General features: G+C 34.6%; 3 protein-coding genes across 5 annotated transcripts; 1 reads left to right on the forward strand and 2 right to left on the reverse strand.

The window, feature by feature from the left end:
* Nucleotides 1-149: 149 nt before the first annotated feature.
* Nucleotides 150-8,389, reverse strand: LOC104098408 (signal recognition particle subunit SRP54, chloroplastic). Of its 3 annotated transcripts, XM_070179760.1 has the most exons (15): nucleotides 8,152-8,389; nucleotides 7,927-8,062; nucleotides 5,052-5,119; nucleotides 4,877-4,978; nucleotides 4,321-4,473; nucleotides 4,106-4,183; nucleotides 3,808-3,933; nucleotides 3,635-3,737; nucleotides 2,137-2,237; nucleotides 1,828-1,965; nucleotides 1,599-1,742; nucleotides 1,351-1,426; nucleotides 1,144-1,229; nucleotides 915-1,040; nucleotides 150-595 (listed from the first exon to the last, which is right to left on the reverse strand). In XM_070179760.1, exons 1-15 carry the CDS (start codon nucleotides 8,296-8,298, stop codon nucleotides 488-490), a joined length of 1,692 nt encoding a protein of 563 aa, XP_070035861.1. In that variant the 5' UTR covers nucleotides 8,299-8,389; the 3' UTR covers nucleotides 150-487. The 3 variants fall into 3 exon arrangements, with proteins under 3 accessions (XP_070035861.1, XP_070035862.1, XP_070035863.1); XM_070179761.1 differs by lacking the exons at nucleotides 7,927-8,062; nucleotides 8,152-8,389 and adding an exon at nucleotides 6,694-7,051; XM_070179762.1 differs by lacking the exons at nucleotides 7,927-8,062; nucleotides 8,152-8,389 and adding an exon at nucleotides 6,698-6,818.
* A 494-nt stretch (nucleotides 8,390-8,883) lies between these two features.
* LOC104094664 (putative pentatricopeptide repeat-containing protein At3g11460, mitochondrial) lies at nucleotides 8,884-11,981 on the forward strand. Its single transcript, XM_009600636.4, has one exon. It carries the CDS (start codon nucleotides 8,973-8,975, stop codon nucleotides 10,902-10,904), a length of 1,932 nt encoding a protein of 643 aa, XP_009598931.1. The 5' UTR covers nucleotides 8,884-8,972; the 3' UTR covers nucleotides 10,905-11,981.
* Nucleotides 11,982-13,188: 1,207 nt separating this feature from the next.
* LOC104094666 (rho GTPase-activating protein 5-like) lies at nucleotides 13,189-18,761 on the reverse strand. The gene is made up of 5 exons (XM_009600637.4): nucleotides 18,125-18,761; nucleotides 14,977-15,097; nucleotides 14,473-14,592; nucleotides 14,124-14,354; nucleotides 13,189-14,028 (listed from the first exon to the last, which is right to left on the reverse strand). The coding sequence occupies exons 1-5, from the start codon at nucleotides 18,586-18,588 to the stop codon at nucleotides 13,462-13,464; spliced, it is 1,503 nt and encodes a 500-aa protein (XP_009598932.1). The 5' UTR covers nucleotides 18,589-18,761; the 3' UTR covers nucleotides 13,189-13,461.
* Nucleotides 18,762-27,178: the final 8,417 nt, after the last annotated feature.

Below are 27,178 nucleotides of genomic sequence, written 5' to 3' on the forward strand. Positions count from 1 at the left end.
CCAATAATTTGTTCGGTCATTTTAGGTTCAACCTGTTGATCAAGTAAATGAATGAGTCATAGCTCAACCGTTTAAACTTGGGCGGGTTGGACGAGTTACTAAAAAATGAGTTGATTTCACCACCTCTAATCCAAGAACACAGGTTGATATGTGAAGAAATCAAATCTGTAGATACAGTAGAAAGGCAAGAGTTACACAAGAAGGGGGATAACACTACATTGTTGAGAATGCATACAATGTACTATAATCATGTCAAGAACTTCTCTTCCCTACATTACAATCAAGGAATTCTTTTCATCTCCTATCTCCAACCAAGGCCACCTAATCATTTCCTTTTTGCTCTGCTTTCATAAAATGAGAGAGTCTTCACAATTCTCTTGCTGGAAATTGTACTCAAACTCAAACTCTGTGTTCTAGTGAGTACTCATAAATAGCCAGTCAAAGATGCTAGCTCTTCAAAAATTTGATTGACATATAGTCCTATATTTTAGTTCTTGGCCCCAAAACCACGAGGGCCAGGTCTAGTTGATCCCGAGTCTGCAAATTGCTTTCTTGATTCTGACCTTCGCTTCCTCCTTGCAGTACCAGGAGGAGCCTGGAGTAAGTAACAGAACAAGATGACAATTCGAAACCATCAGCTTGAGTTAAAAATAATAAGATGAAATAAGTGCAAATCTATTTCTGCATTACAAAGGAATCAAACAAGAATTCAGAAAATTGTGATTTGAAAGGAATCAACTCATTTCGATCAAGCTAGTTCCTCACAGATGCTTAAAGATCATACATTCTTTTATTTATTTAATTTGTTATAAATATAGTTTCGAGGAGAAAGAAAACATAGCATTTATATCCACATGCTCTAATAAATAGTATGTAACAAGTAATTTCAGCCAAAAATGTAGAAAGATAAGCACCTTCTGTTCAGTTTTAAGTGCCTCCTCAAGATTACTCAGTGCAGGTATGGAACCACCTTGCATAACACCCATCAAATTCTTCATACGTACACGCATTTGAAAAAGTTGAGCAACAAGTTGACTCACCTACAAATGGAAATGAAGTTATAGGTGAGCATGCAAAGAAGTACCAAACAATCTCCAACATAGAATTTACTTTTTAATGCCATCCCTAACACATCAATTTTACCTGCTGCTCAGTTTTCCCGGACTCTTGAGCAATACGTTTCCTTCTACTAGGAGATTCTGCTAACAGTTCTGGTTTCTCCCTCTCCTCTGAGAAAACAATGAAAGACAATAAATTGAGCCGCGACAAATTGAACTAACAGCACTAGTATATGGTCATGTTAAACATAGCAACATGTTGTTATTAGAAACCCGAGGTAAGATGAATAACCTGGTGTCATGACTTCTATCATTGACTCCATTATTATTAAGCTCTTCTCTGCCTCTCGAATTTGTGCAGGAGTAACCTGTTTATGCATGAACAAGATGGAATTTGTTCCCGCTTCGTCACATAAATAAAAAGAAAGGATTATAGCTGATACAAGGTATGCACAGTAACAATTGAAACATGAATTTCACAATAGAATACTTATTACACAGAAATGGAGAGATAGATTTAATAAGAAGCAGGTATATTACCTTTCCCATGCCAGGAATCATTCCGAGAACGCGGGACATGGTACCCATTTGAGCAACTGCACGAGTTTGCTTCAGGAAGTCATTGAAATCAAATTTTGCACTCATGATCTTCTTCTGCAAATCTTCTGCATCTTCTTGTTTCATCTAAAATCATTTATAAGGAGTCAAATGAAACTAGTCGAATCAAAGTAAAGAAAACAGACGAAAAAAATACTTGTTGGTTACTTACAACTTCTTGGGCTTTTTCAACAAACGACAGAACATCTCCCATCCCTAAAATACGTCCAGCCATGCGGTCAGGATAGAAAGGTTCAAGGTCCTCCATACGTTCACCTCTTCCTACGAGCTTAATTGGCTTTCCTGATACCTGTGGTAGTGAACATATACGTGTGATGCAAAATCGCAATTTACTTCAAAATGAAAAAGTTTGACAGTTAAAGAGCAAATCAATGGTTTTGTTGTCTATAACGAACGATCATATTAACATTTGACACAATATAATCACCTATACAGATATCATGTAGTAATAAGAACCCACCTCCTTGACACTTAAAGCTGCTCCACCCCTAGAATCCCCATCTAGCTTTGTCATAATGGCACCAGTAATTCCAATTTCGAGATTGAATGTTGTGACCAAAGCTACAATATCATCAATGTGAATGGTAAGAGAGAGAACAAACAGGAAATTTCCGCTTTCAACATGAAATGAGTGGTAAAGGGCAGAAATTATGTCGATAAAACTCAATGAAAGTGAACTACCATGCTATTTGTTTTGAGATGTTACAGATTTTTATTGCACTATCTAGTACTCCCTCCATCCCTAACTTATATGATGGTGTTTGACTGGACACGGAGTTTAAGAAAGAGAGAAAGACTTGAAACTTGTGGTCTAAAACATGCCATAGACATTTCTTTGTCCATTAATCATTTCATTAGGGTAAAATGGAAAGTTTAAATTTAATTTTTTCTAAATATAGAAAGATGTCATTCTTTTTAAGACAGACTAAAAAGGGAAGTGCGTCACATAAAGTGGGACATAGGGAGTAACATATTTCAAGAGTTCAAATTCATTTAACAACTCAAACTTGGAATGTCTTGCTCCATTAAAATTTTGTTTCCTTACTAAAAAACTCTTAAGTAAATGAAACTAATTCCTTAATCTCCATATCAACCAAGCATGTCGTGTGAATAGGGGAGTAGAAAATTTCACTAATAAATAGATAAACAGTTAGGTCTGTCAAAGATAAACTGCCATTTAGGGGAAAATGGTTAAATAATGCAGTTCTGAAGCAAGAAAGGATGGTGAAGAACTGGAGAAGACGAGATGAATGCTGTAGTGGGTTGTTATGGTGGCATTACTAGGTGGATGTTGATGGTGGAAAAAGATGGCTGGTTGCCGCGAGGTGGCTGAAGAGGAAAAGTTGGGAGTGCTATTGCAGGTGGCGGAGGCCATGATTTCAGTAAGTTTGAAGTTGCTGCTATATGCATAAAAAATCATGCATGATAAGACACACTGCTTTGGCAATATATACTTGAATGTCCATTGTTAAGGAAAAAGAGACATCCCTCAATGATATCATCACGAAGCATAAAGATTAGCGAACCCTACTTGTAGATACGGAATTACAATTGACACAGTCAACAAAGTATAACAGAAGCCACACAGAAAGAAAATATGTGATAAGTCACATGACCACTACTCAAAAGCCATTTTTCGCAAAGCTAAACACTGTAAAAAAGCCATGAACTGATGACACGTGTTTGGCCCAGGATATATGAATTCATTATCTGACAATATACCAATATCTTCGAAGTAGTGACACTTTTAGTCAGATCTTACAGTCAAGAAGAGCTGGTGAATGAATATATATCTAAGGTAAAAGTTCTATATAACAACCAGCTGCATAGAAAAAATTTGATGGAGAGCATATTTTTCCAGTTTACCGAAAGCTATAAGGAGCTTAAGATTTTGAGATTATGTGATAAAAAAATTTTATGTACTTGATCGTTCGCATGTTTAACGAGCGTAGAAGTACCTGCAGCTTCTTGGCCAGTCATTGCATCCACAACAAGCAAAACCTCTGTGGGGTTCAGTACCCGTTTCACCTCTTTTAATTCATCCATCATAGCTTTATCTATCTACAAGTTTTAATAAAGACTTAAATACAGAGAAAGTTGTAGCTGAATCCAAAAACTAAGATGATATGACCTGAAGCCGTCCAGCTGTATCCATTATGACTACATCTACATTCTTTCTTTTGGCCTCTTCTAATCCTTGACGGGCTATTTCTGCAGGTTTTACGTCTGTTCCTGCTGCATAAACAGGCACATCAACCTGTTCCCCACTTATCAGTGAACATGAGAATGAATAATATTGCGTTTAGATATTCTGCGTCCTTGTAAAGAAAATGATTTATAGGTGAAGATTGTTAGTGTAGAAGAACAGAAAAAAGCATCTACAATGAAATGACATACAATCTTATTGTTGCTAAAGTGACATGGCCTACCTGTTCACCCAAAATAACAAGTTGGTCAATAGCAGCAGGTCTATACACGTCTCCAGCAATCAGCATGCAACTCTTACCCTGCAAACTTTAATATTAGAAGGTAGTTGGAGAAATGCAGGTGTTCTACGACCATATACGTAAGTGGTAATAGCATGAGAGAGTTGGGGAAGGAAGGCCAGGACGGGGTCAACAGAAGGTGAAGATTGGAAGTGCACCTGCTTCTTTAGATATAAAGCTAACTTTGCGCTAACAGTTGTCTTTCCAACACCTTGTAGACCGGCCAATAGTATTATGGTGGGTCCAGATTTAGCAAATACCAGTTCAGAGACCTCTCCACCCATCAGTTTCACAAGCTCGTCTCGTACAATCTATACCAACCAAATGATACAGAGAAAAAGTTCAGCTCGAGCTGATACCCAATTGTGCAAGCAAAATTAAATTAACAACAGAAGGGAGGCAGTCTGGTTACAAACTAAAAATGCTAGCAAGAAAGATAGGATTTTCCCTCCCATATGAAAGGAACAGGAAGTAAAGCAGAAGGAACCGATTAAGACAAAAATCAATATCTAGTTATCACTAAACATCTCTTCAGAAATCCAACACCTGTATGCATAAGTCATTACATGAGTTTCCATGTGCAGGCTAAAATTAAGATCTTTGCAAGACAATTCAGATGCATATTGAGGACCAGAAATAGTTAACTTTTTCCTGCTACAAAATGCTTCTACCCATAGGTGTATTGTTCAAAGTCATCAGTCCGATAATACATACTTTAACTAGTTGCTGATCTGGTCTTACTCCTCGAATCAAGCCAGTCCCCACGGCTTCGTCACTAACAGACTGAACAAACCTTCTGACAACAGGGAGACTAACCTGCCAATTAAAGTTAAATGAGAGGCAAAATTTGTTGTATAGAGATCAGCTGCTAAAATATAGAGTGACATACATCAGCTTCCAAAAGAGCCCTCCTGATGTCTCTCATAGGTTCCACAATGTTTTCCTTGGTCAAAACCTCTGAAGCACAAGGAATTCAAACAATAGTCACTTCATCGTTATATCTTCTTTTTTTTTTTGATAAGGTAAATTGTATTAATCAAAAGGGAGAGAACTCCCGTGTACACAAAGTATACCAAAGACGTAGAGAATTTACATCAGAACATGATTCTCTACAAAAGACGCCCAATTTTCTATACAAGTAGGGGCTAAGTGAGTGCACCAAAAAGCGATCAAAGATAAAAGGCTATTCTTAAAATGTGAAAAAGGAGACTCAATCTCCTCAAAAGCTCTCTTATTTCTCTCCCCCCATACTACCCACATGAGAGCTAACGGAGCGAATTTCCACGCCTTTTGCTTTCTTCTTCTACGGAAACCGCCCCAGTTATATAACATTTCCTTTACAGTGCTTGGCATCACCCATTGAACACCAAAGAGATTCAGGATTGCCCTCCACAAAGCTGAGGACACAGGGCAATGCAACATAATGTGATCAACTTCTTCTCCTGAGCTTTTACACATGTAGCACCAACTAACAAGTGTAATTCCCCTCTTTCGGAGATTTTCAGTAGTCAAAATCACTCCCCTTGCCGCTAGCCATGCAAAAAAGCACACCTTTGTGGGCGCCCTAGGAATCCAGATCGAGGAGTATGGAAAAGTGGTCTCCTCTCTCACCAACATACTCTGGTAAAATGACTTTACGGTGAACAAACCATCGCCACGCAAGCCCCATCTCCAAGAGTCGCAGGATGGCTGGAGCATGTCTTGCCCGTATAGCAGTGCCAACAAAACTTGAAGCTCCGCAATCTCCCAATCTTGCATGTTCCTCCTGAATGAGAGGTCCCATACTACCCCCTTCATGCTCCTTGCGAATCTGTTGGACCATCAGTTCCTTCTGGTTTGAAACTCTGAAGACGTGGGGGAAGGAGACCCTCAAAGGATCCTCTCCACACCACCTATGATAGCAAAAGCTGATTCTCCTTCCATCCCCCACCCTGTAAGTGATGTTGCCACTGAATGCTTCCTAATTCTTCATGATACTCCTCTACATGCCACACCCGAAAGGTGTTGTGATCGCCTTGGTCCTCCAACCCCTCCCGTTGAATCATACTTTTCTACTATGACCTCCCTCCATAGAGCATGCTCTTCTACCCCGAATCTCCACAGCCACTTTCCCATTAAAGCTCTGTTAAATACCCTAAGATCTTTCACTCCAAGTCCACCCCACTTCTTTGGGGAAGTGACTGTTTGCCAATTCACTAGATGAAACTTTCTAGTTCCATCCGCCGCATCCCATAGAAAGTTCCTTTGGAGTCGCTCCAGTTTTTCTGTGATGCTCACCGGTGCTTGCAACAGGGATAAGTAATAGGTTGGCATACTCGATAAAGTGCTTTTGATAAGCACTTCCTTACCTCCTTTTGACAAATACCGTTTCTGCCACCCTGCTAATCTTTTTTCAACCCGCTCGATCACTGGATTCCAAACCGTAGTATCCTTATATGAAGCGCCCAAAGGGAGGCCCAGGTAAGTAGTGGGAAGGGAGCCCACCTTGCATCCGAGAACACCAGACAAGGCATCAAAATTAGTAACCTCACCTACCGGGAAAATCTCACACTTGCCGATGTTGATTTTGAGTCCTGATACTAACTGAAACCACTGCAGGATCTGCTTCAGGTAGGTCAACTGATCCATATCGGCATCACAGAAAACCAGTGTGTCATCCGCAAAAAGCAAATGTGAGACTCTTCGGGCACTGAGCACCCCAATCGGAGCTGAGAATCCTCTCAAGAAGCCTCCGTCAGCCGCACGATTCATCATTTTGCTCAGAGCATCCATGTTATAACGATTAGGGATATACATGTTAAAAGATATAACGATTAGGGATATAGAGATTATGATTAAATGTTTGTAATATAAGTACTCACTCCATTTATCTTTGGATAAGAACTTACGTTTTTAACAATTAAACACTTTCCAATAAATTTATTCATAAAAATTTATGGTGTCAATCAATAACATGTAGAACAAAAAAGGAGAAGTGCATCCCTGTTAAATAGATACCGAATGATCCACATCTGTTCAACAAATCTCAAACACATAAGCAATCCATAGATTACTCTTTCACTAAGAGCTATGCCATTTCAGCAAACTCAAGATCAATCATTTCTTAAGCTAATGATTCTGCTTATTTCAAGTTATCTTGGAAGTACACGCGCGCGCAGGGAGAGAGGCCACAACAGAACGTGAAATTCTTGTACAGTGATATGTAAGGGTTGTTTGTACTTCAGCCATCACGATAAGCTCATAAATTGCAATGCATTTTAATTTTTGTAGAATTTAGTACAATCATTCACAAATTGACACACTTTTTCAGATATATCTTATACACTGCAGTACAAGAAGTTTATTTAATATGTCTCACTAAAGCATAGTATACATTACAGAATATATTGAGTAAATACATTACAGTATACTCCCTACGTTTCAATTTAGACGAGTTAGTTTGACTCGGCACGGAGTTAACTTGTGATCTTAAAAGCTTAAGGTGTAAAAGATTTGTAGGGTCATCACATTTGTGTGATTATAAAAAATTCTAATTTAAGGGTAAAATGGATAAAATGAAGGTTTAAAGTTGAATTATTTACAAATTTAGAAATATGTCCATTTATTTTAGAACAGATTAAAAAGTAAAGTATATCGTCTAATTTGAAACACGGAGCGAGTATTTCTTATCATAAAAATGGTTTCTTTGAAAATAAAAAAGGGAAAATCCAATCATTTCATAACGTAGATGCAATTAAATTTTTTTCTGTTTTTTGTTCCTTTACCTTCTCCTTTGAGCTTATTCCAAGCTGATTCAAGTCCACTAGTGAGCTGTCCAAACATCTCAGCTCTAATAACTCCACGCATTTCTCTTCTTGAAATAACCACATTCCTTGAATTGATCACCCTCCATGTATCCCTCTACACAAAAAAATTGAATCTTTTTTTTAAAAAAAGCAAAAAGGAAGAAAAAAAAAAACGAAAGTAACAAAAACTGAAAAGGGTGTTACAGTGAATGAGTTTCTTGAAGAAAATGAAAGAGAATGAGTTGAACCAGTCCCAGAAAATGGAAGTTTAGAAGTTGAGAGGGTGGCTTTGGAAAGTGGAAAGAAATGGTGGGAAGACATAGTTGAGGAGAAAGAAGCAGTGGCTTCCATTGAGAAATTGAGGATTGAAGATTGAAGATTTCTTCTCTTCTTTTTGTTATTCTTTACACGGTTGGTTTATCCATTAGAACAAGTGTTATCTATTGGTCTATCGATTAGTAGCTACTATTGTACTACTATTCAAGTTGCAGTGTTGTGTGCATCGCGGACTACCCTAGTATCCTACTCCACCAATTGCTTGTTGTGAGGTTAATAAGGGGAAAATACTTTAATTCTGTAGTAAACAATTTCGTTTTCAGCAGGGGAGAATCCAGGATTATGATATCCCATATCTTAATTCAATAATTTTGGCATAGAATATAAATTTATGTTTGAAAATTCATCAAAATTACATAAATATCAGATATGAACTCATAACTTTAAAAAAATATAATGAGTTCAATTAAAAAATATAATAAGTTTGAATCCGAGACTTTGGTTAATGGTGAAAAGTTACCATCCACTTATTTTGCTATCTTTTCTTTTTAGATAATAGCTCACCACATTTAACTTTCATTTAATTAATTAAAATGTGTCTCTTTAGTTCCTTTATATAGGAAATGTATTATATTTGGACTGTATGTAGAACTATATTACCTTTAAATATAGAGTAATAATGCGACATAGCAAAATGATCAAGCTACTATAAAATGCATAAAACCAAGTAATCACCCTTTGTCTGAATAATGACCAGACACCTCCACAAAAATACCAGATTCTTGTCACGTTTCAATACTAACATAACCACCATTATCACCAAATCCGCGAGCTTCACTACTATTACTACTACTACTACCCCATGGAATACGCAGTTGAGAGATCTCTCAAAACATGGTCAATACTACAACGCACTTATTCTTTACCGTCAAATGCTCCAATTTGGAGCTACCCCAAATGCTTTCACTTTCCCTTTTATTCTCAAATCTTCAGCTTCTCTTTCCCTTCCCACCACTGGAAAACAACTCCATTGCCATGTCATAAAGCTCGGATGCAAATCTGAGCCTTTTGTTTTAACTGCTTTGATGTGTATGTACTGTAAATGCAAGTTAACTGAACATGCACAGAAAGTGTTTGATGAAATTCCTCATAGAAATCTTACTGTTTGTTACAATGCTTTGATATCTGGGTATGTTCAGAATGATAAGTTCTTAAATGGGTTTTGTTTGTTTAGTGAAATGAGGCTGCGAGGAGTGGAATTCAACGCGGTTACAATTTTAGGATTGGTTCCAGGCTGTACTGTTCCGGAGCATCTGTGGTTGGGAATGTGCTTGCATTGTTTGAACGTTAAGTGTGGATTGGAGAATGATTTAGCTATTGCAAACTGCTTGATTACAATGTACGTGCGTTGTGGTTTAATGGAGCTAGCGAGGAGGTTGTTTGATCACATTCCAGAAAAGGGGTTGATCACTTGGAATGCAATGATTTCTGGTTATGCGCAAAATGGGTTGGCTGCTGAAGTTTTGGAGCTTTATCGTGAGATGGAATTGTTGCAAGTGGATCCTGATGCGGTTACATTTGTTGGGGTTCTCTCAGCTTGTGCTAATCTTGGTGCTCAAAAGATTGGTTTTGAGGTGGAACAGAAAATAAGGTCTAATTGTATGTGGTTTAATATATTCTTGAAGAATGCTCTAATAAATATGTATGCTAGATGTGGTAATTTGGCGAAAGCTCGGATTATATTTGACGAGATGCCAGAAAAAACCTTGGTGTCCTGGACAGCAATAATAGGCGGCTACGGAATGCATGGTCTTGGAAACACGGCTGTGGAGCTTTTTGATAAGATGATCAAGACTGGCATTCAACCTGATGGTACAGTTTTTGTTAGTGTTCTGTCTGCATGTAGTCATGCAGGGTTGACTAAAAAGGGCTTAAATTATTTAGATCTAATGAAGAGGGAGTATGGATTGAAGCCAGGTACAGAGCACTACTCTTGTGTTGTGGATCTATTAGGTCGTGCTGGTCGACTTGAGGAAGCTCGCAAACTTATTGAATCGATGGAAGTTGAACCCGATGGTGCCGTGTGGGGTGCCCTTTTGGGTGCTTGCAAGATCCACAAAAAAGTTGAACTTGCAGAATTAGCGTTTAACAAGGTTGTTGAGCTTGAGCCCACAAACATAGGGTATTACGTGCTACTTTCCAACATCTACACAGAGGCAAATGATTCAGAAGGTATATTAAGAGTCCGATTGATGATGAGAGAACGAAAGCTTAAAAAAGATCCAGGTTATAGCTATTTTGAGTGTAAAGGGAAAACCCACCTCTTTGTGGCTGGTGATATAGGTCATCCTCAAACAAAAGATATATACAAAATGTTAAATAGATTGGAGGATACTGTAAATGAGCATGGAAGAGCAGACAAAAATGGTCAAGAGGTAATAAATCAAGAACCTCCTAATATTATGAGTGTGCATAGTGAACGTTTGGCAATAGCATTTGCTCTCTTGAACACTGAAATAGGGACTGACATTCTTGTTATAAAGAACTTGAGAATATGCGGTGATTGTCACTCATTTGTGAAGCGGGTTAGCAAAACTGTGGATCGTTTATTTGTGGTCAGAGATGCCACCCGTTTCCACCATTTCAGAAATGGTACATGTTCTTGTAATGATTACTGGTGACTTTTGAGACTGGACAAATGATAACAAGGACTGAGCAGTGAAGACAGAGATGGAACAGGATGAAGTATGCTCTCCAAATCTAGAAGCCAGAGGCAGTTCGCTGCAACTTTGCAAGGGATCATAATATGTGTCAAAGGTTTAATCTTCCGACTTGACGTATTTTGTCCATATATAAGAAAGTGCATGCTTAGATCAAAGTAGTTGAAAAGTTGAGTGACCATGAGATACGAATTGTCATTACAGATGAAAGAGGATATAGGTTGGTTCCTTGCTGCTGGGCCTTAGAGCTACTGCCATCATTAATACAAGTCTCTCAGTTGCTTGACTATATCCTGTTTCAAAAATTTTCATCACAATAAAATAAGTGCAAACAAGGGACCAGCTTTTGAGAACAGATGCATTTGGATGTTTGATGGAGGCACAAGTTTGACTCTCTTGCTTCCTTGAGCACAAGTTTGACATCAGGGGCAAGCATGTTGACTTTTACTATGATTGTCTACCTTTCAAGGAGGGACAGGAATTTGGTTAAATTCAGAATTCTAAAAGGTGTAATATCATTACAGCTAAATCAACTTAGTCGCCTTTGGAACTTAATGCTTAGTCACATTCAAGATCTCTCCTTCCTAGTCCCTATTTCACCTCCTATTGAAAAGGAGTGTCTCGGATGAGCATTGACAACAGAACTGTATTAGTTACATCATTCTACAAAGTGTTCATTGATCATGAAATTCATGTGTTTTACTGGAAAGCTAAGTCTAGTGGAGACTGACGGATCGTGGTCGTTCGACCAGTGCACATTTCAAGTTGACCTTGAAATGAAACAAGACTTGCAAGTTGCAATTGGTGCCATGAGTTTGAAGAGTCTTCTAATTTCTCTCTAATGTAATATGACTAGAGAATCTTTGATTTATGTTCTTGTTCTGTTCTCTTTTGTGCAATTCTAGTGCCTCACTGAAAGAATAGTAGTGCAACTCCCAGCATATGATATTACAGAAGACTGCTATCCACAAAAGAAAACTGAACTGGCCATTTTACAAACAAGAATGGTGAATAATGAGAATTCTTGCACTTTTACAATCTGTTTTTCCAGCATAAATTATTGGATCCAATAAACTAACTCAGTCCAACACATGGTTTTGATTTGTCTGTTAAAATAGCCAATGCCCGCCAGAAACTATGCTAGCAGAAAGTTGCTGAACTGCCCTTTCCAAAGAAGACTTGCTGAATTGATACTCTGAAGCATGAGCTCACCACTACAATGATTCTAGTGTTACGTTGTCAAAGTCAACACCGTGACCAATTTAACAATCATTATCTCAAACCAAAAACTGTAGAGAAAATAAAGAATTGAACCTTACTTTGGAGATGGGGGTGCAATAGGAGTTAAAAGGGGGTAAAGAACTGAAAATTTTCCCACGAATACAACATTGGATCCTCATTCTTGAAAAGCCACTAAGCATTTAAATTTTCTGCAAAGAAAAAAGTGCAAAAATTGAGTCTCTTTTAGATGAACATCTACAGATATACTGATGTAGTAATTTCAAAAGAGCTAAAAATGAAAACCCATATGCATACCAAATTACCAATTCAATGAATCAAAAAGTTTCACGAGTTTGAAGGATTAGAAGAAAATCCGGTTTTTCTTCAATAAGGTGAACCGGAGGATAAATATTATATTTTTTAAATGAATTGTATTTCAGCCCCTAAAGTGTATAAGATGTGATACCTTACTCCCATGAAGAATTGTTATTGGCGTTTTGGTTGGAAAGTTGGTTGAATTTTTCTTTTTCTTCTTTTTTCCTTGCAAATTTTCTCTTTTAGTTTTTCAAACTTTGTTTTTTTAAATATTCTTTTTTAAACATATTGGAAAAAGTTACATTTTCCAAAAAGAAAAATTGCAAAAAACTTCACCACTTGAGCAACAAGGATGAATTTTATACTTTATAATTAACTTCAACTGAATTGCAAAATCAAACTAGAAATGAGTAGTGCATTCGGACCATCCATATCCACTTGCAATGGTGGATGTAGAGTTAATAGGTATCTAAAGTATGCGTGGTATGAGTTGAATTTTGACGCGGATATAATATGTGTTAAGAAAATTCACTAACAAAGTATAAATAATTAATTTTGAACCCAGTAAATCAAATAAATTATAGTAGAATTCCCAGCTCGAACCCATAAAGTTCAAATCGTAGATCCGCCTCTGCCATCACTATTGCAATCACATAAGCAATTTTCCCCTATAGAATGGTCACTTCTTTATGTCAAAAGGAAGATCACATTCAAAAGTTGAAAACCACAGCAGTATTCAGTTTAGTAGAAAACACATAAATTAACATTCATCCTGCTAGTTTCCCCAGCCAAACATGCCCATAGGGAAAGATGACAGAATTCCTGTTTGAACTGTACTAAGGAAGTAACCAATATGCAAGCACAGACTGTAAAATGACCCCATTACAACAGAAACTGGATAATACATAGTATTTTTTTTCAAATATAAATCACAACCATTTGACTTCTTGATGAGGAAGCAATGCCCGTTGTGGCGAGTCATTCATCGCCAGGCTTCCACCCTTTCTGTTTGTGAATTCAACCTATCGATGATTCTGACTCCCTTCCCTTTCTCTACATTCGCAGCTACATGAACTATAGGCCATTCGTTAACTTTCTTCGATCCTCTCACACTAGAACTACTTGAATGAACACTTTTAGTCCTCCGGATTTTTGGTTGAATTCTTCCACTTGCTAAATTGACATTACCAACTCCAACCTCATCTTTGCTGTCAGACAGGTTTGAGATTTCACTGAGACAATCACCAAGCGCATGGGATTCATTCTCAACTTTAATCTTTCCCAAGGTAGAGTTAGCAGTGCCAGTTGTGGGTCGCCCTTTGGATATAACGATATCCTCTTCCTCCTCCTCCTCCACAATTTCATTAGATTTCTGACCGATTGTTTGGAACGAACTATGATGCCCGTTTTCATCGAATGGCTCCAGTTCTGGTGCAGGACCAGCTTCTATAACAGATTCTTCTCGGTCTTTCAAGGTACGAAGTATTAGAGTCTTGAGAAAGTTCATAACTTGAACCGCATACATCAAAGCAGTCAAGGGATCCGCCATCTGCAGGCAGAAAAGATTAATCTAAGAAACACAATAGGAGCAACGATATGATTTTGATCGTGTTTCTTTTAAACTGGATGAAAGTTTTGAACTACCTGTGTCATATTTGGAGCGAACACCATAGCTATATTACGTGCGTTCATTTTGTTAAAACTTTCCAGTTGAGCAACATCAGCCATCAAGTTAATAGCCCAATCTAATAGAGCAGCTTCAGTTGGTGGAAGAAGTCTCACAAGCCGAACACACTCTACTTCTGATTGTGCACGCATAATCTCCTCCGGTGAGAGAGGGTCCAGAACTCCCCTCGGCAACTCTCTGAACCAAGCCTATTGAAGCATCATCACTTTATGTCAATTACCATAGAACACTTTAATAATTTCCTCTCTCAAGAATTGCCAGACAACGTCGACGAATATATTCTCAGAGCAAGATGCAGAATATTACCTTAATAAGACCTGCTAAGCAATGGACATCAATGTTATCTGGAATTATACCCCTATTTAGTTGCTCCCTGACAAATTCTTCTTGGCCATTTTCAGCATTGATCCTGAATATCCCTTCAGCCTGCAAGTTGACAGCCAAATTTCATCATTGAAAAGTTATACTCCCTCTGTCCCAATTTATATGACACGCTTTCCTTTTTAGTCAGTCCCAAAAAGAATTACACCTTTCTATATTTTGTAATAATTCAACTTCAATTTTTTCTTTTCACTCTTAATGAGATGATATATAGCCAAACAAATATCTATAGTTCGTTTTAGACTAAAAGTTTCAAAAGTCTTTCTTTATTTTTTAAACTCTGTGCCTAGTGAAACACTGTGATATAAATTGGGACTAAAGAAGTATAACTTATGAAACCTTTAGGACAACACACATACGGGATTTATGCCTAGTCAAATATTTAATTGATCAACATGACGGAGATTAAAGAGTTGGTTTTCCACAAACCTGCAAGCCACGTTGAGCATACAAGCGCCTTTGCATCATCAGAAGGATTGTAGGGACGCTATTTCCTCGGGAGTCAAATGAAAGCTGCATGCAGTCTGTCGAAACTCCAAAGACTCTTGTACTGCAGAAAACAACACAACCATCAATTAGAAGAGCCTGGCACTTCTTGACTAAGACAACAATATGAACATCTTGTTCTTCACCATATAAAAGCTCAAAACAAGGATATGATCAAAAGTTCTGGAATACAAAAGAAGTTACACGCAAGTAGTGTCTCATGAAGTCGAATAGAAATAGAGGATTCATATTGCCGACCTCAACTAGTTTGGGATTAAAACGTACTAATTATTATTGCTGCAATAATGAAACGACAGCTTGTTAGGCGAAAAAGGAGACTTCTATGTTGAAGGATGCAAGTCCAGAAGTCCTCGATATATCTCCAAAGGGAATTGGCTCGTGGGAAGCACCTAAGCCGTTTAGATTGAAGAAACAATCGAACGGACTTCTCCTAATTCATTTCCCCAATTGGTACCTTAAAAAAACCATAATCAAGCGAATTGAACCCATCATCCGCTTCCTTCTACTCTCCACAAAATGAAACACAACGAACGAATAACGTTTATGTCTCCTTCGACCTCTCAATATAACCATTTGCTATCGAAACCCTTACCAATCATGAGAAATAAATCGTGAAAAGTCTATTAAATGGCTCACATGCTTCTCACGAACCAATTCCGTCAATGATAACTACCTTCATGTGTTTAAAAAATAAAGGAGACTAAAAGTGCTCATTTTTATAAACATAAAAGGCTAAAACTGCTCAGGTGTAAATTTAAAATGCAAATTATATCGTTCTCTGCTAAGCTTCCACTCTGTTTCTCCGTACACTTTTCTGAACCATTTTTACAGAACAAAAACTTTCTTGCCAATACATAACAATATCTCCATTTACTTAATGAAAATTATACTTAAAGATAGCTAGTTTTTCATGCCAACCTAATATGTGCTCATTACATATTAACATGTAGTCAATTTTCAGCTAAGGATAGTCATCTTGAAGAAAGGAAATTCCAAGATGAAGCAAAAGAACATGTTGTTTGCTTCAAATCTAACTATAGGCTGTTAAAGATTACAAGGATGCACCAATCATCAATTCATGAATATACGTAATCAAATACTTGTCAATTCTACAACATAAATTATTAGCTTTCCCATAATAATTTAAGCCACAAGTACTTCTCCTTGAAACAAGAGCATGTGCTGGACAAGGCTGTCAATATCTTAAACAATTCTAATTGTTTTTCTTTTCTAATGGAACCTACACAACTAATAATATATCTAAAAGAAGCCTAAAACCCCTCTCAAAATCCCATTCTACTATTTGAAAAATGAATGTGACATATAAAAACTATAATATTAAATGTCATTAGAACCCAAAATATTTAAAACAGATACAAGGGAAAACCACAATAGTAATAATAATAACGGAAAAGGGCCAAAATTGTCCTTCAACTATTTGAAATAGCTCAAAAATACCTTCCGTTTGTTTTTGGTACTAAAAATATCTCTGACGTCTATATTTTGGACCACAAATGCCCTTAAACTGTTAGTCTTGTCATTGAAGGTGACATGGCAGTCCAACTGGGTTAGATTTGCTTATATGGCCATCCACCCAAGCAATCCAACATAGCAAAATTATTTTTTCGAAATTTTTTTTAAAATACAAAATCAACACTTATTCCGAAAAAGTAAAAAAATACCCAAAAAATTATTTTTTTCGAAAATTTATATTAAAATACAAAATCAACAATTATTCCGAAAAAAGTAAAAAAAAATTCGGAAAAATAAATATTTGGGAGTTTTTTTTCTTTAAACTAAGAATTTTGTCTTAAACTGATAGAGATTCTGATAACAAGGATTTGATCCTAACAAGTGGTATTATAGACTAAAAGAAGTATCTCTCCCCTGGATTCTGATAGCGATTTGATTTTGTATTTTAATAAAAAATTTACTTTTTTCAGAATAAGTGTTAATTTTGTATTTTAATAAAAATTTCCGAAAAAATAATTTTTTCGTAAATTTTTTACTTTTTTCGGAATAAGTGTTGATTTTGTATTTTTAAAAAATTTCTGAAAAATTAATTTTGCGATGTTGGATTGCTTAGATGGATGGCCACCTAAGCAACTCTAACCTAGTTGGACTGCCATTTCACCTTCAATGGTGAGACTAACAGTTTAAAGGCATTTGTGGTTCAAAATATAGACGGCATGGATATTTTGGTACAAAAAACAAACGGATGGTAATTTTGAGCTATTTCAAATAGTTCAAGGGTATTTTTGCCCTTTTCCGTAATAATAATAATAATAATAATAATAATAAAGTAACACAAAACACATATCTTAGGCAAGGAATGATTTTTAGAACAAAACCCCACTATAAATAAAACAAGGAATTGTTTTTTTTTTTTTTAAAACATATTAATCTGAAGGTTAAGAACCAATCAGGATTGTAGTGGAGTGCTAAGTACTTTTATCTTTAACCACAGGCCTCTGGTTCGAGTCCTAGGTTCATCTTTAACCACAGGTCTCTGGTTCGAGTCCTAGGTATAAAATTGCCTTTGTTACATAGCGTTTTACACCCAATATGCGACTTACTGGCACAAATTCATATTTAGTCGGGCTCCAATACTGGTATCACACACAAGCAATTTGCACAAACAGGTGCCACCGTTTAAATTTTTAACCCCTTTAAGAAAAGTTTTGGGAAAATAGCCTCTGCGCCATAATTTTAAAGCAAGCAGGCAGAATTTTAAAGCACGCTACCAGAATTGCTTCAAAATTCTGACGCTAGGCTAGTCTTTCAAAAATTTCTTATAGTTGTGAAAACATCCCCAGTATAAAAATTACACCGAACACCGAGTGGAGGAAAAAAATAGGAAGCTATCACTATGTGCGAGGTCTGAAGAAGGGTCGGACCACAAGGGTCTATTGTACGCTACATTTCTTTTAGAGTCTATTTCTACGGCTTGAACGAGTGACTTACTAGTCACATGGAAGCTACTTCCTGCCGGGAAACCAATAAATAAATAATAATCTGCAAGTTAAGAGAAAAAATTCTTTTTTTTGAGGAAAAAAAATAACAAACAAACCTGGCACTAGGAGGTCTTCTGGGGACATCGGGTTCAAACTCAACAGGAAGTCCAAGAAAGCCATTAAAACGATCAAAAGTAACATGAGCTACATGTCTTACATTACTAGGCCAACTAATCTCCATTGAAGAAGTAGAAGAAGAAGAAGAAGAAGAAGAAAGCTGATGTTCTTCAACACTAAGAATATCAAAATTGCTACTACAAGCAACCAAAGATTTCCTAAAACCAGTAACCAATAATGTTAAAAGAGACAGCTGATCTCCCTCTTCTCTTTCTCTCCTTTTCCTCTCTCTAATTTTCCTACCAAAAATACCTCCTTCTTGTACCTCTGTATTGTATACATCTACATTGGGTCCACTAATAACACTCTCTTGGTAAGACCCATCATTATCCAAACATGGTATACTAGTAATGGAGCTTGAACATGAAGTAAACTGAGATGGGGTTTGTATAATTTCAGTCATTTTCAAGAAACCCAAAAAAAATTGGATTTTTTTGGTGGGATTTAATGGGAGAAAAAGAAGCAAGAAAAGTTTGGTAGATTAGTAGATTATAGATAAAGAGAAGAAGAGGAGTTGGATTGAAGTAAAGGTTTGGTTTTGGAAGGTGAGATATTAATATCACATCATCACTTTTCAATACATTCTCATTTGTTACACCTTTTTCTTTACCTATTTTTATGGAGTATTTATTGTATCTATGTTGAGAGTAATGGTATGGTTTATGAAAGCTCTGTAGAAAGTAGGGAGAATTTAGTACAGTTTGAAGGGAAAAAAAAAGAGAGAAGAGGGGCTACTTCAGGAAGAAGACAAATGAGTTTATAGAGCCTCTCTTTATTATTTTTCTAATGTTTTGGAGCAGCAAAAAGGGAATAAGAAGGCCAGCTTTAGCTGGACTTGGCTCCTCTACCATGGCACTTTCTATTTCTATGTGTTTTCTCTTTATAAATTTCTATTGGTTAAATATCTTAATTTTTTAATATATAAGTTTTTTATACATTTGTAAACTACATAAAAAAAATTATATTTAAAAGATACTCCCTTCGGTCCTCATCTTTTGGCATTTAGTACATTGCTTAAGGAAAAACTGTAATTCCTAAAAAAAAATATTTTGACTAAATTATCCTTAATTAAAATTTATTTATTTTTAACTTGATACATTGAGATCTGATAGAAGGACACTTAAGTAAGGGTAAATTTAAAAAAATAAAATTAATTCCTTCTTGATTATGTAAAAGGACACTTATCTTGGACTAAAATAAAAAGGTCAAAAGATTACTTATTATGAATAGGAGGAAGTACATGAAAAAGTAAAAATCAAATAACAACTCGTTTAACGCTCGATATTCGAAATATATAATCTTTTGGGGACATTGAAAGTAATTATAGCAGAATATATTTTCCATAAAATAATACTATGTCTAAGGGATTAGAAAAACTAATTCTCGCATAACTTATAAATTATGAGTTGTCAAAAGTTTTAAGTTTATTTAATAAATTTTAATTTTTTCTTATTTATTGTTGGTTTCAAGAATCTGTTGATAAGAAAAGTTTCAAATATCTTTTAAAAGAATTCTGTCCTTTTTCATATTTGTATTTATAATTTAATAAAATGCCCTAATATATTTCGAACTTATTTTAATGAATATTTAACAATACCTAATGCAAATGTTTAGAATTACTATATCTCAATAGTTGAAGGTCACCTTTCTAGTTTTATCATATTTCCAATTTTGAAGGAAAAAGAAGAAGAAGAAAGGTCAATCTGATTTCATTATCACATGACTCGCTATGTTTAATTAATTAAAGGGACCCAGTGTATAATCATGAACAATTAATATGGCTAATCTAATATTTACATGACCTAATCACGAATAGATCTTATCTACTCTTTACACAGGTCATTTGATATCAGCGGTTGAATTATTAATGGTTTCTTTAGTATTTTGGAATAAATGAAGGCTTTATTTTAATAGTAGCATAATGACAACTTGTATTGTGTAATAAGAAGGTACCTGGTTCTGTTAAGGTAGTTGCAGATCCAAGGAAGGAAAATAATAGATATTTATAAATATTTTAATGGGAAAAGGCCCAAAAATGACCTTGTGGTATTCGAAATGGATCAATTATAACTCCCGTTTAAACTTGAGTCCAAAAATGACCTTATCGTTGTAGAATGGGTCTAATAATGCCCTTGTGTTATTCGAAATGGATCAATTATAACCCTCGTTTAAATTTGAGCTCACTAATGACCCTTCCGTTAAAAAATGGGTCTAATACTGCTATTTTCCTCCGTTAGTAATGATTAGGAGTGTAAATGAATATTTAAAAACCGACTAAATTGTACTGTGCCGAACCAATTTTTAGGTTTCTTTTAATAAAACCGTAGGTTTTTATATAAATCTATAATCGTACCGATAATTAGGGTAGGTTTTTTATTTTATAAAAATAAATCGAAAAAATATCGAACCGTACCGAATAAATTTACATGTGAAACATATATTTATATATTAAGTTTAAAAATAATAATGTATTAAAATTTGTACATTATTTATATTAATACATTATTATTTACAAATATAAATATTAGACCCATTATCATTTTAAAACTTAATATATAAATATCGAACCGTACCGAATAAATTTACATGTGAAACATATATTTATACTAGGTCTAATAATAGGTCCGATATATTTACATGTGAAACATATATTCACGTGTAAATTTATTCTGTACGGTTCGAATATATTTACATGTGAAACATATATTCATATGTAAATTTATTCGGTACGGTTCGATATTTTTTCGATTTATTTTTATAAAATAAAAAACATATCCTAATTATCGGTACGGTTATAGATTTATATAAAAACCTACGGTTTTATTAAAAGAAACCTAAAAATTGGTTCGACGCAGTACAATTCTGTCGGTTTAGTCGTTTTTAAATATCCATTTACATTCCTAATCATTACTAACTGAGGGAAATAGCAGTATTAGACTCATTCTTTAACGACAGGGTCATTAGTGAGCTCAAATTTAAACGAGAATTATAATTGATCCATTTCGAATAATACACGGGCGTTATTAGACTCATTTTATAACGATATGGTCATTTTTGGACTCAAGTTTAAACGAGGGTTATAATTGATCCATTTCGAATACCACAAAGGTCATTTTTAGGCCTTTTTCCTATTTTAATTAATGTCCTAGACATGAAGCATGGAGCCCGTAATAATTTATCTGCGCCGAATATTTATGTAAATTATACTAATTTAACATGGTTAAAAGAGATAAATTAAGGTAAGAATGTGTATATATTAACTATGATTTAATGGTAGTCATATTTCTAAGGTGAGATATCCAAGATTAAGTCTGAAATTAAATTTAAACTATGATTGGCGATAAATTTATAGTATCAACCAAATACAATATGAAGTTAATCTCACACTTTATCTCACCTTATTTCACCTTATCTCGCATATCAAACGAGTTAAAATGAAAAAGGGAAAGGACAATCCATTACATTTCATAACATTTTAATTTAACTAACACTCTATCTATTGTAGTCAGTGTTTTATTTTTAAAATTATAAAATATAAACTAAGTAACTCTACTATCTCATTTTACAAATTATGGAAAGTAACCCTTGTTATTCTTCTTTCGTTTATGTTTTTCCCACTATTTCTAGCTTTTCACACCAATCAAAGAAAATGTAAGGCATGAGGTAATTTTGAGGATGCTCATTCTACTTTTACTTTATTACATTAAAATCATTATATTATTTTTTATAACAACAAAAAAAAAAATCCAACTATACCAACACTCCTTTTGTGCATTTTGTAACAATTTAAGTTCGGCTATCTTGAAGATACAAGTCCCAAATAAATCTTCATGATAAGACTTGGATTTATGCTGAATTTTAATGGTCTTTTTGAATTAATGGTTCACTTGAAGCTATAATTTGATGAGGACCTAACTTGATCATAACATTACTGGCTCGTAAAATAAAAAAGAAAACAAGATCAGAACTCAGATTTTAATAGTACGGTACCCTATCACAAAGCACAAGAAAATGTTCTTTTGAGAAGAAACATAAGCTTTATTTCACTACTATAGATAACTAAAAAGTGATAATTGGCAAAAGTACATACTTTTTTTTAGTATGTTTGCGTTCTATGGATCATGTGATTTAATAAAGATTGTATGGTTATTGGATAATATTCATTACTTTGTGTTTTATGTGTGAGAACGTATTCCGGTTGAAAATTGATCCGATCGAAAGGAGATGATCGATGACACAAGTGTTTGACCAAAAAGTGTGATTTCCGGTTCAACTATTAAATTTATGTTGTAATGAGTTAAATCTAATTAAAGATAATAACTCTAGATATTAATTTCGAAAACATACAGGAGATGAGGACAGATCCCGTAAATGAGTAATAACAATAAGTGCAAAAAATACTTCTAAAGTATAAACATTAATGGAGATATAAATGATAATAAATGATATTTAAGTAAATAAGGAGCATGATTCACCCAATAATGGATGGATTAGACGAATATTTCTCATGGCAACGGTGAGTGACAGAAAGGTTCAAGGTTCGTGTGAACGACCCTTGGATCTGATGGAAAAAGTTGGGAATAATATGAGCAAAAATCTTTATCAAAAAATAATATTTGTATTTTTATCAGAGAAAGAATCTCCTTCTCTAGAGTGTTCTTATTAAACGGATATTACCTGTCTTTCTTTCTTTTTCTTTTCCCTTATATATTCAACACATATCTCTAGTACACCTTAATTGTACAAATATAAGGAATATTCATAAGAATATTAACTCTAATATCTTATTCTGAAAACTAGTCGTTATAGTCCTTTACGCAAGCTTGACCTCGACCATGGTCAACACCTCGGCAACGAGTTTTGCTGCCTTATGATCGACCTCGACCGGCTCTTTCGTTAATGTAGTATTAGACAAAAGGGCAAATTTTGGCCCAAACAACAAGAATAAAATAGCTGAAAGTAGTAAAGGGACCACTAGTTTTTACTTTTTAATACTACTTTTTTCAGGACACAAAAAATTAGGTGAGTTTGTCTAATTATGTCTATAAAGCTTAGTGCACTCGTGGTAAACATACTGGCCTTAATCCGCGGAGAGTTAACCTTATGATCATCCCACCATTATTATTCTCCCCATTTTTTTTCTTTAACTATGATTGTCACGAAGTCTGGATTTCTAACAAGAATTCGATAAAATCCAAAAATGTCATATATAAATTTTCTATATATTGTATAAAAAAATTATTCTTATCCCGTTAAAGGGTTTGTTTAATATAGAAGATTGGTTACTATCAAATGAACATTTATTATGTTAGCATTTAATCGTAAACATTTAATGTGGATAAATTTTTAGTCATTTCATCGCGTCAAACATCACACTTGTGAATCACTCCTCAGAATTAACTTTGAAAAAGGAAAGTGAAAGCTTGCACATAAAATGTTTATCTTTTCCAAGAAAGCTTGCACATAATTAACACAAAGTTTATATGGATTATTTAATAATTTGTGCAACGAAGAGAGTTACTTTTGCGTAGCATCCAAAGATGATTTGTCCTAAACTCATTTTGGCTGGTTCCATCAAGCCATAACTTCTTAATTATAGACTTCTTTTTATGTGTCTTATTTTTTTTTTATACGATAAGGAGTTTTGATTGCAATACCCTTATTTATATCTTTAATCAGTTAACATATTATTTTCTCTTCAATAAATGTTTTCTCTATTAGTCAATATTTTCTACTTTCAAGGAAAATTGATACTAAAAGCAAAATAGAGAAAAAAATAATAAATTACAACTATTTTAGATCAGATATATTTATTAACTACCTTGGTTATCTTATTATCTTGCTGATATTATTACTTCTTCTTGTTACTGTTTTTTTTTTTTTATGGTTTCTCCATTATTGTATTTCTTTTTAACAATATTGTGATAATGCTTTATCTAAGCTGAGGGTGTATCGAAAATAACTTCTTTACTTTCATAAGATAGGGGTAAAATTTGCGTATATATTATTCTCTCCGAACCCATGTACGAAATTATACTGGATTTATTATTTTTGCTGTGTTTATATATAATAACTACTACAACTAATATGGATTGGAGTGAGTATTAGTTAGTCCTTATGTTCAAAATTAAGCAACAGTTTACACCCTTCTTGTATTTTTTGGATATCATCAAATTTGTAGTACAACAGTCATAGAATCTAGGGCTGTGCATAATTTGGTAAATATTGAATTATCGTACTGAAAATTTTGGTATTCGATATTCGATATTTTGGTATTCGGTATTCGATATTTTGGTATTCGGTATGATATTTGGTTTAAGTTTAAAAAAAATGGTATTAGGTATGATATTTGGTATTTTAAAATGAAATATCGAAATACTGACACTGTACCGAAATATATATTATATTACACAATACACATTTTATTAATTATAACATAAATATAAGAAATCTAAAATTTTATTTCCCTTTATTCTCTAAGTTTATCAATTAACTCTAAATAAGCAACACGATATTTCTCTAAATTTTCTCTCTAGGTTGGTATTTGCTGGTTTTGGACAAAACTTTTGTCAACAAACGTTTTTAGTTATGTACTTTTGAATACTTTAATTAAGAATATTACCGTCTATGACTCTATGCACCAGTTAGTATTCAAACCGAATAAACCGAAGTTACCGAATCGAAAGGAGAAAAATCGAACCATACGAATTTAATTAGGTACAATATTGGTATAACATTTTATGAAACCGAATACCGAAAATATCGAACCAAAATATCTAAATAATGTACCGTATCGACCGACGAACACCCTAATAGAATCTACTGACTTAAGACAACTTAAAGTAAAGTAATTTTTTTTACGCTCTATCTATACCTAGTTACTATATTGGCTAATACAGAGGGACAAAGAGAGAGGAAGACGAGGAAAGATACATCAAAAGATGGCACAACGGAAGAATACTTTTTGGCCTTAGAAATTGAAGAAGAAATTGCACTTTTTAGGGTTCGAAATTCAAATTCATCATTGGGGTGGGTGATTGGTGGGGGGGGGGGGGGGTTGGGGACCCCCATAAGTCTATATGACTGTATTTTTTAGTACTACATTAAATAAATTATAGAAAATCTCTATAAGAATTTTAGCTTAGTGTTTAAGTTAAAAATAATTAGTGTAAATAATTGTACCAGCTTATTATTTCACTTCTTATGTATTTATATAGTAAATGTGTCACTAGCTTAATTACTCCTTTTTTTACTACGTACCTTTTTTCTTCTTCTTCTTCTTCTTTCTCACTTTATAATTTCATTTCAGTGATAAATGTTGAATTTAGTGTTCAAGAATGGAAATCTTTACTAGTGATAATGGAAAAATAGAAACAGAAAAACATACCAAAAAGACGATTAACGGTCTCTTGTCCAATGACTAATTGAACTAACAATTCCATACAAAACAATTTTTGGTCCAAAAAACCTCTTTAGAATAGAATAAATGCCTTAAATTCTTTAGTCTACTTTTGTTTTGCAACGAACTGTAAATTGTAAAGCCACACAGCATTCAATAAGTTCCATAAAAGAGTACTCCCTTTTTTTAAGTTTTCCGCCCAACATCCGGTATTCGCATTGGGGTCCAGCTAAATTCGGATTTCCGCTGGAAAATTTCATATGGGTAAAACGCTCACTAACAAAGGCGACTCCATACTCAGGGTTCGAACTCGAGACCTAAATGAAGGAGTACTTATTACCACTCCATCCAGGGGCAGAGCTAGCCTATCACTACGGGTTCGACTGAACCCAGTAATTTTGGTCCAAACCATGTATTTGTCTTATGAAATTCATTAAATATGTACTAATTTTTAATTTAAAACCCAGTAACTTCAAAGGATTAGAACTCCGAAACCATAACCTTCAAATCTTAGCTCCGCCTCCGACTCCATCACAACCTTTGTTGATCATAAAAGAGTCCCTTTACCAAAAATACATCAAGAATTGATCAAAATCGATACGAAGAGAAGAAATAAAGAACAAGAAGGACCGGAATGTTATTTTTGACCAAACCTTGTAAACACAAGAAATTGCTTTTTATCATTTGTTTATCCTTTTCAAGGATCAATCTTTTATGTATTTACAGTTCTGGTTTGTTGTATATCATGTTACATAGTTTAGTCATTGTTTTTTGTTCTCATGATAGTTTTAAAAACCACTATAAGTATTTATTGTGAATAAAATCAAACAGACTTTAGATTGGTTATTAGCAGACAAGCAATAGATATAGATCCAGTCCACCGAAACTGTGTAGAAATGACATTAAGTAGCCACTCTAATGGGCTGGTATTTAGGAATTAGTCAGTATATTCTGAATTTTAATTTTTTAATTTAATTTACGGGACAAATATGTCCTAAAATTAAAAAATTTATTTTAAATTTCAACATAATAAGAACTGACTAATCTCTAAATAACATTCTTACCTAAGAATGACTATTGTGCACCTATCCTCGAAACTGCACAGACTATGATGAAATCTCATGGTCTAAGACCGAACAGCCCAATTTTGATTTTGGGCCCAAATCTTGAAACAAAGGGCTGTAATCCCAAATTAGGTCTAAGTCTTCAACTGGACCGAAACCCAGGGTTCCCCTAATCCTCAGAATAATATCCCCAAAGGTAATTATTCTTAGGAAAAATAATAATGTATATCCGCTCTTAAAATAATAAACAAAATAATATTTTTTTTATGTGTGTATATATATTTATGTATGTTATATATCTATTTATGTTATATACAAGATATACTAATTTTATACACTTGTTCGGCTGCCCGATGGAAATAGTTTCGGCCGCAGGCTAAATGTGATCTTTTAGTCCTAACACATGTACCAACTTGAAACTTATTTCCATGAGTCATTTTATTTTTTTACTTTTTTTTGGGCAGTGGTGGGGAGGGGTGAGTTAGGGGTGGGAGCATCCAAGGCATATCAACCGATGAGCCTTCGTTGAA

Source organism: Nicotiana tomentosiformis, chromosome 7 (assembly GCF_000390325.3).
Source record: "Nicotiana tomentosiformis chromosome 7, ASM39032v3, whole genome shotgun sequence".
In the NCBI taxonomy this organism is placed as follows: domain Eukaryota; kingdom Viridiplantae; phylum Streptophyta; class Magnoliopsida; order Solanales; family Solanaceae; genus Nicotiana; species Nicotiana tomentosiformis.

Excerpts from the sequence above, each read along its gene's own strand:
- LOC104094664 (XM_009600636.4), top strand. The coding sequence starts at position 8,973 with ATGACCAGACACCTCCACAAAAATACCAGATTCTTGTCACGTTTCAAT.
- LOC104098408 (XM_070179760.1), bottom strand. The coding sequence starts at position 8,298 with ATGGAAGCCACTGCTTCTTTCTCCTCAACTATGTCTTCCCACCATTTC. Across the intron at positions 4,979-5,051 it reads GGGCTCTTTTGGAAGCTGAT|GTTAGTCTCCCTGTTGTCAG; the intron begins GTATGTCACTCT and ends TTTAATTGGCAG. Across the intron at positions 1,966-2,136 it reads CAGCTTTAAGTGTCAAGGAG|GTATCAGGAAAGCCAATTAA; the intron begins GTGGGTTCTTAT and ends TCACTACCACAG.
- LOC104094666 (XM_009600637.4), bottom strand. The coding sequence starts at position 18,588 with ATGACTGAAATTATACAAACCCCATCTCAGTTTACTTCATGTTCAAGC. Across the intron at positions 15,098-18,124 it reads AGAAGACCTCCTAGTGCCAG|TACAAGAGTCTTTGGAGTTT; the intron begins GTTTGTTTGTTA and ends TGTTTTCTGCAG. Across the intron at positions 14,355-14,472 it reads GCTTAGCAGGTCTTATTAAG|GCTTGGTTCAGAGAGTTGCC; the intron begins GTAATATTCTGC and ends ATGCTTCAATAG.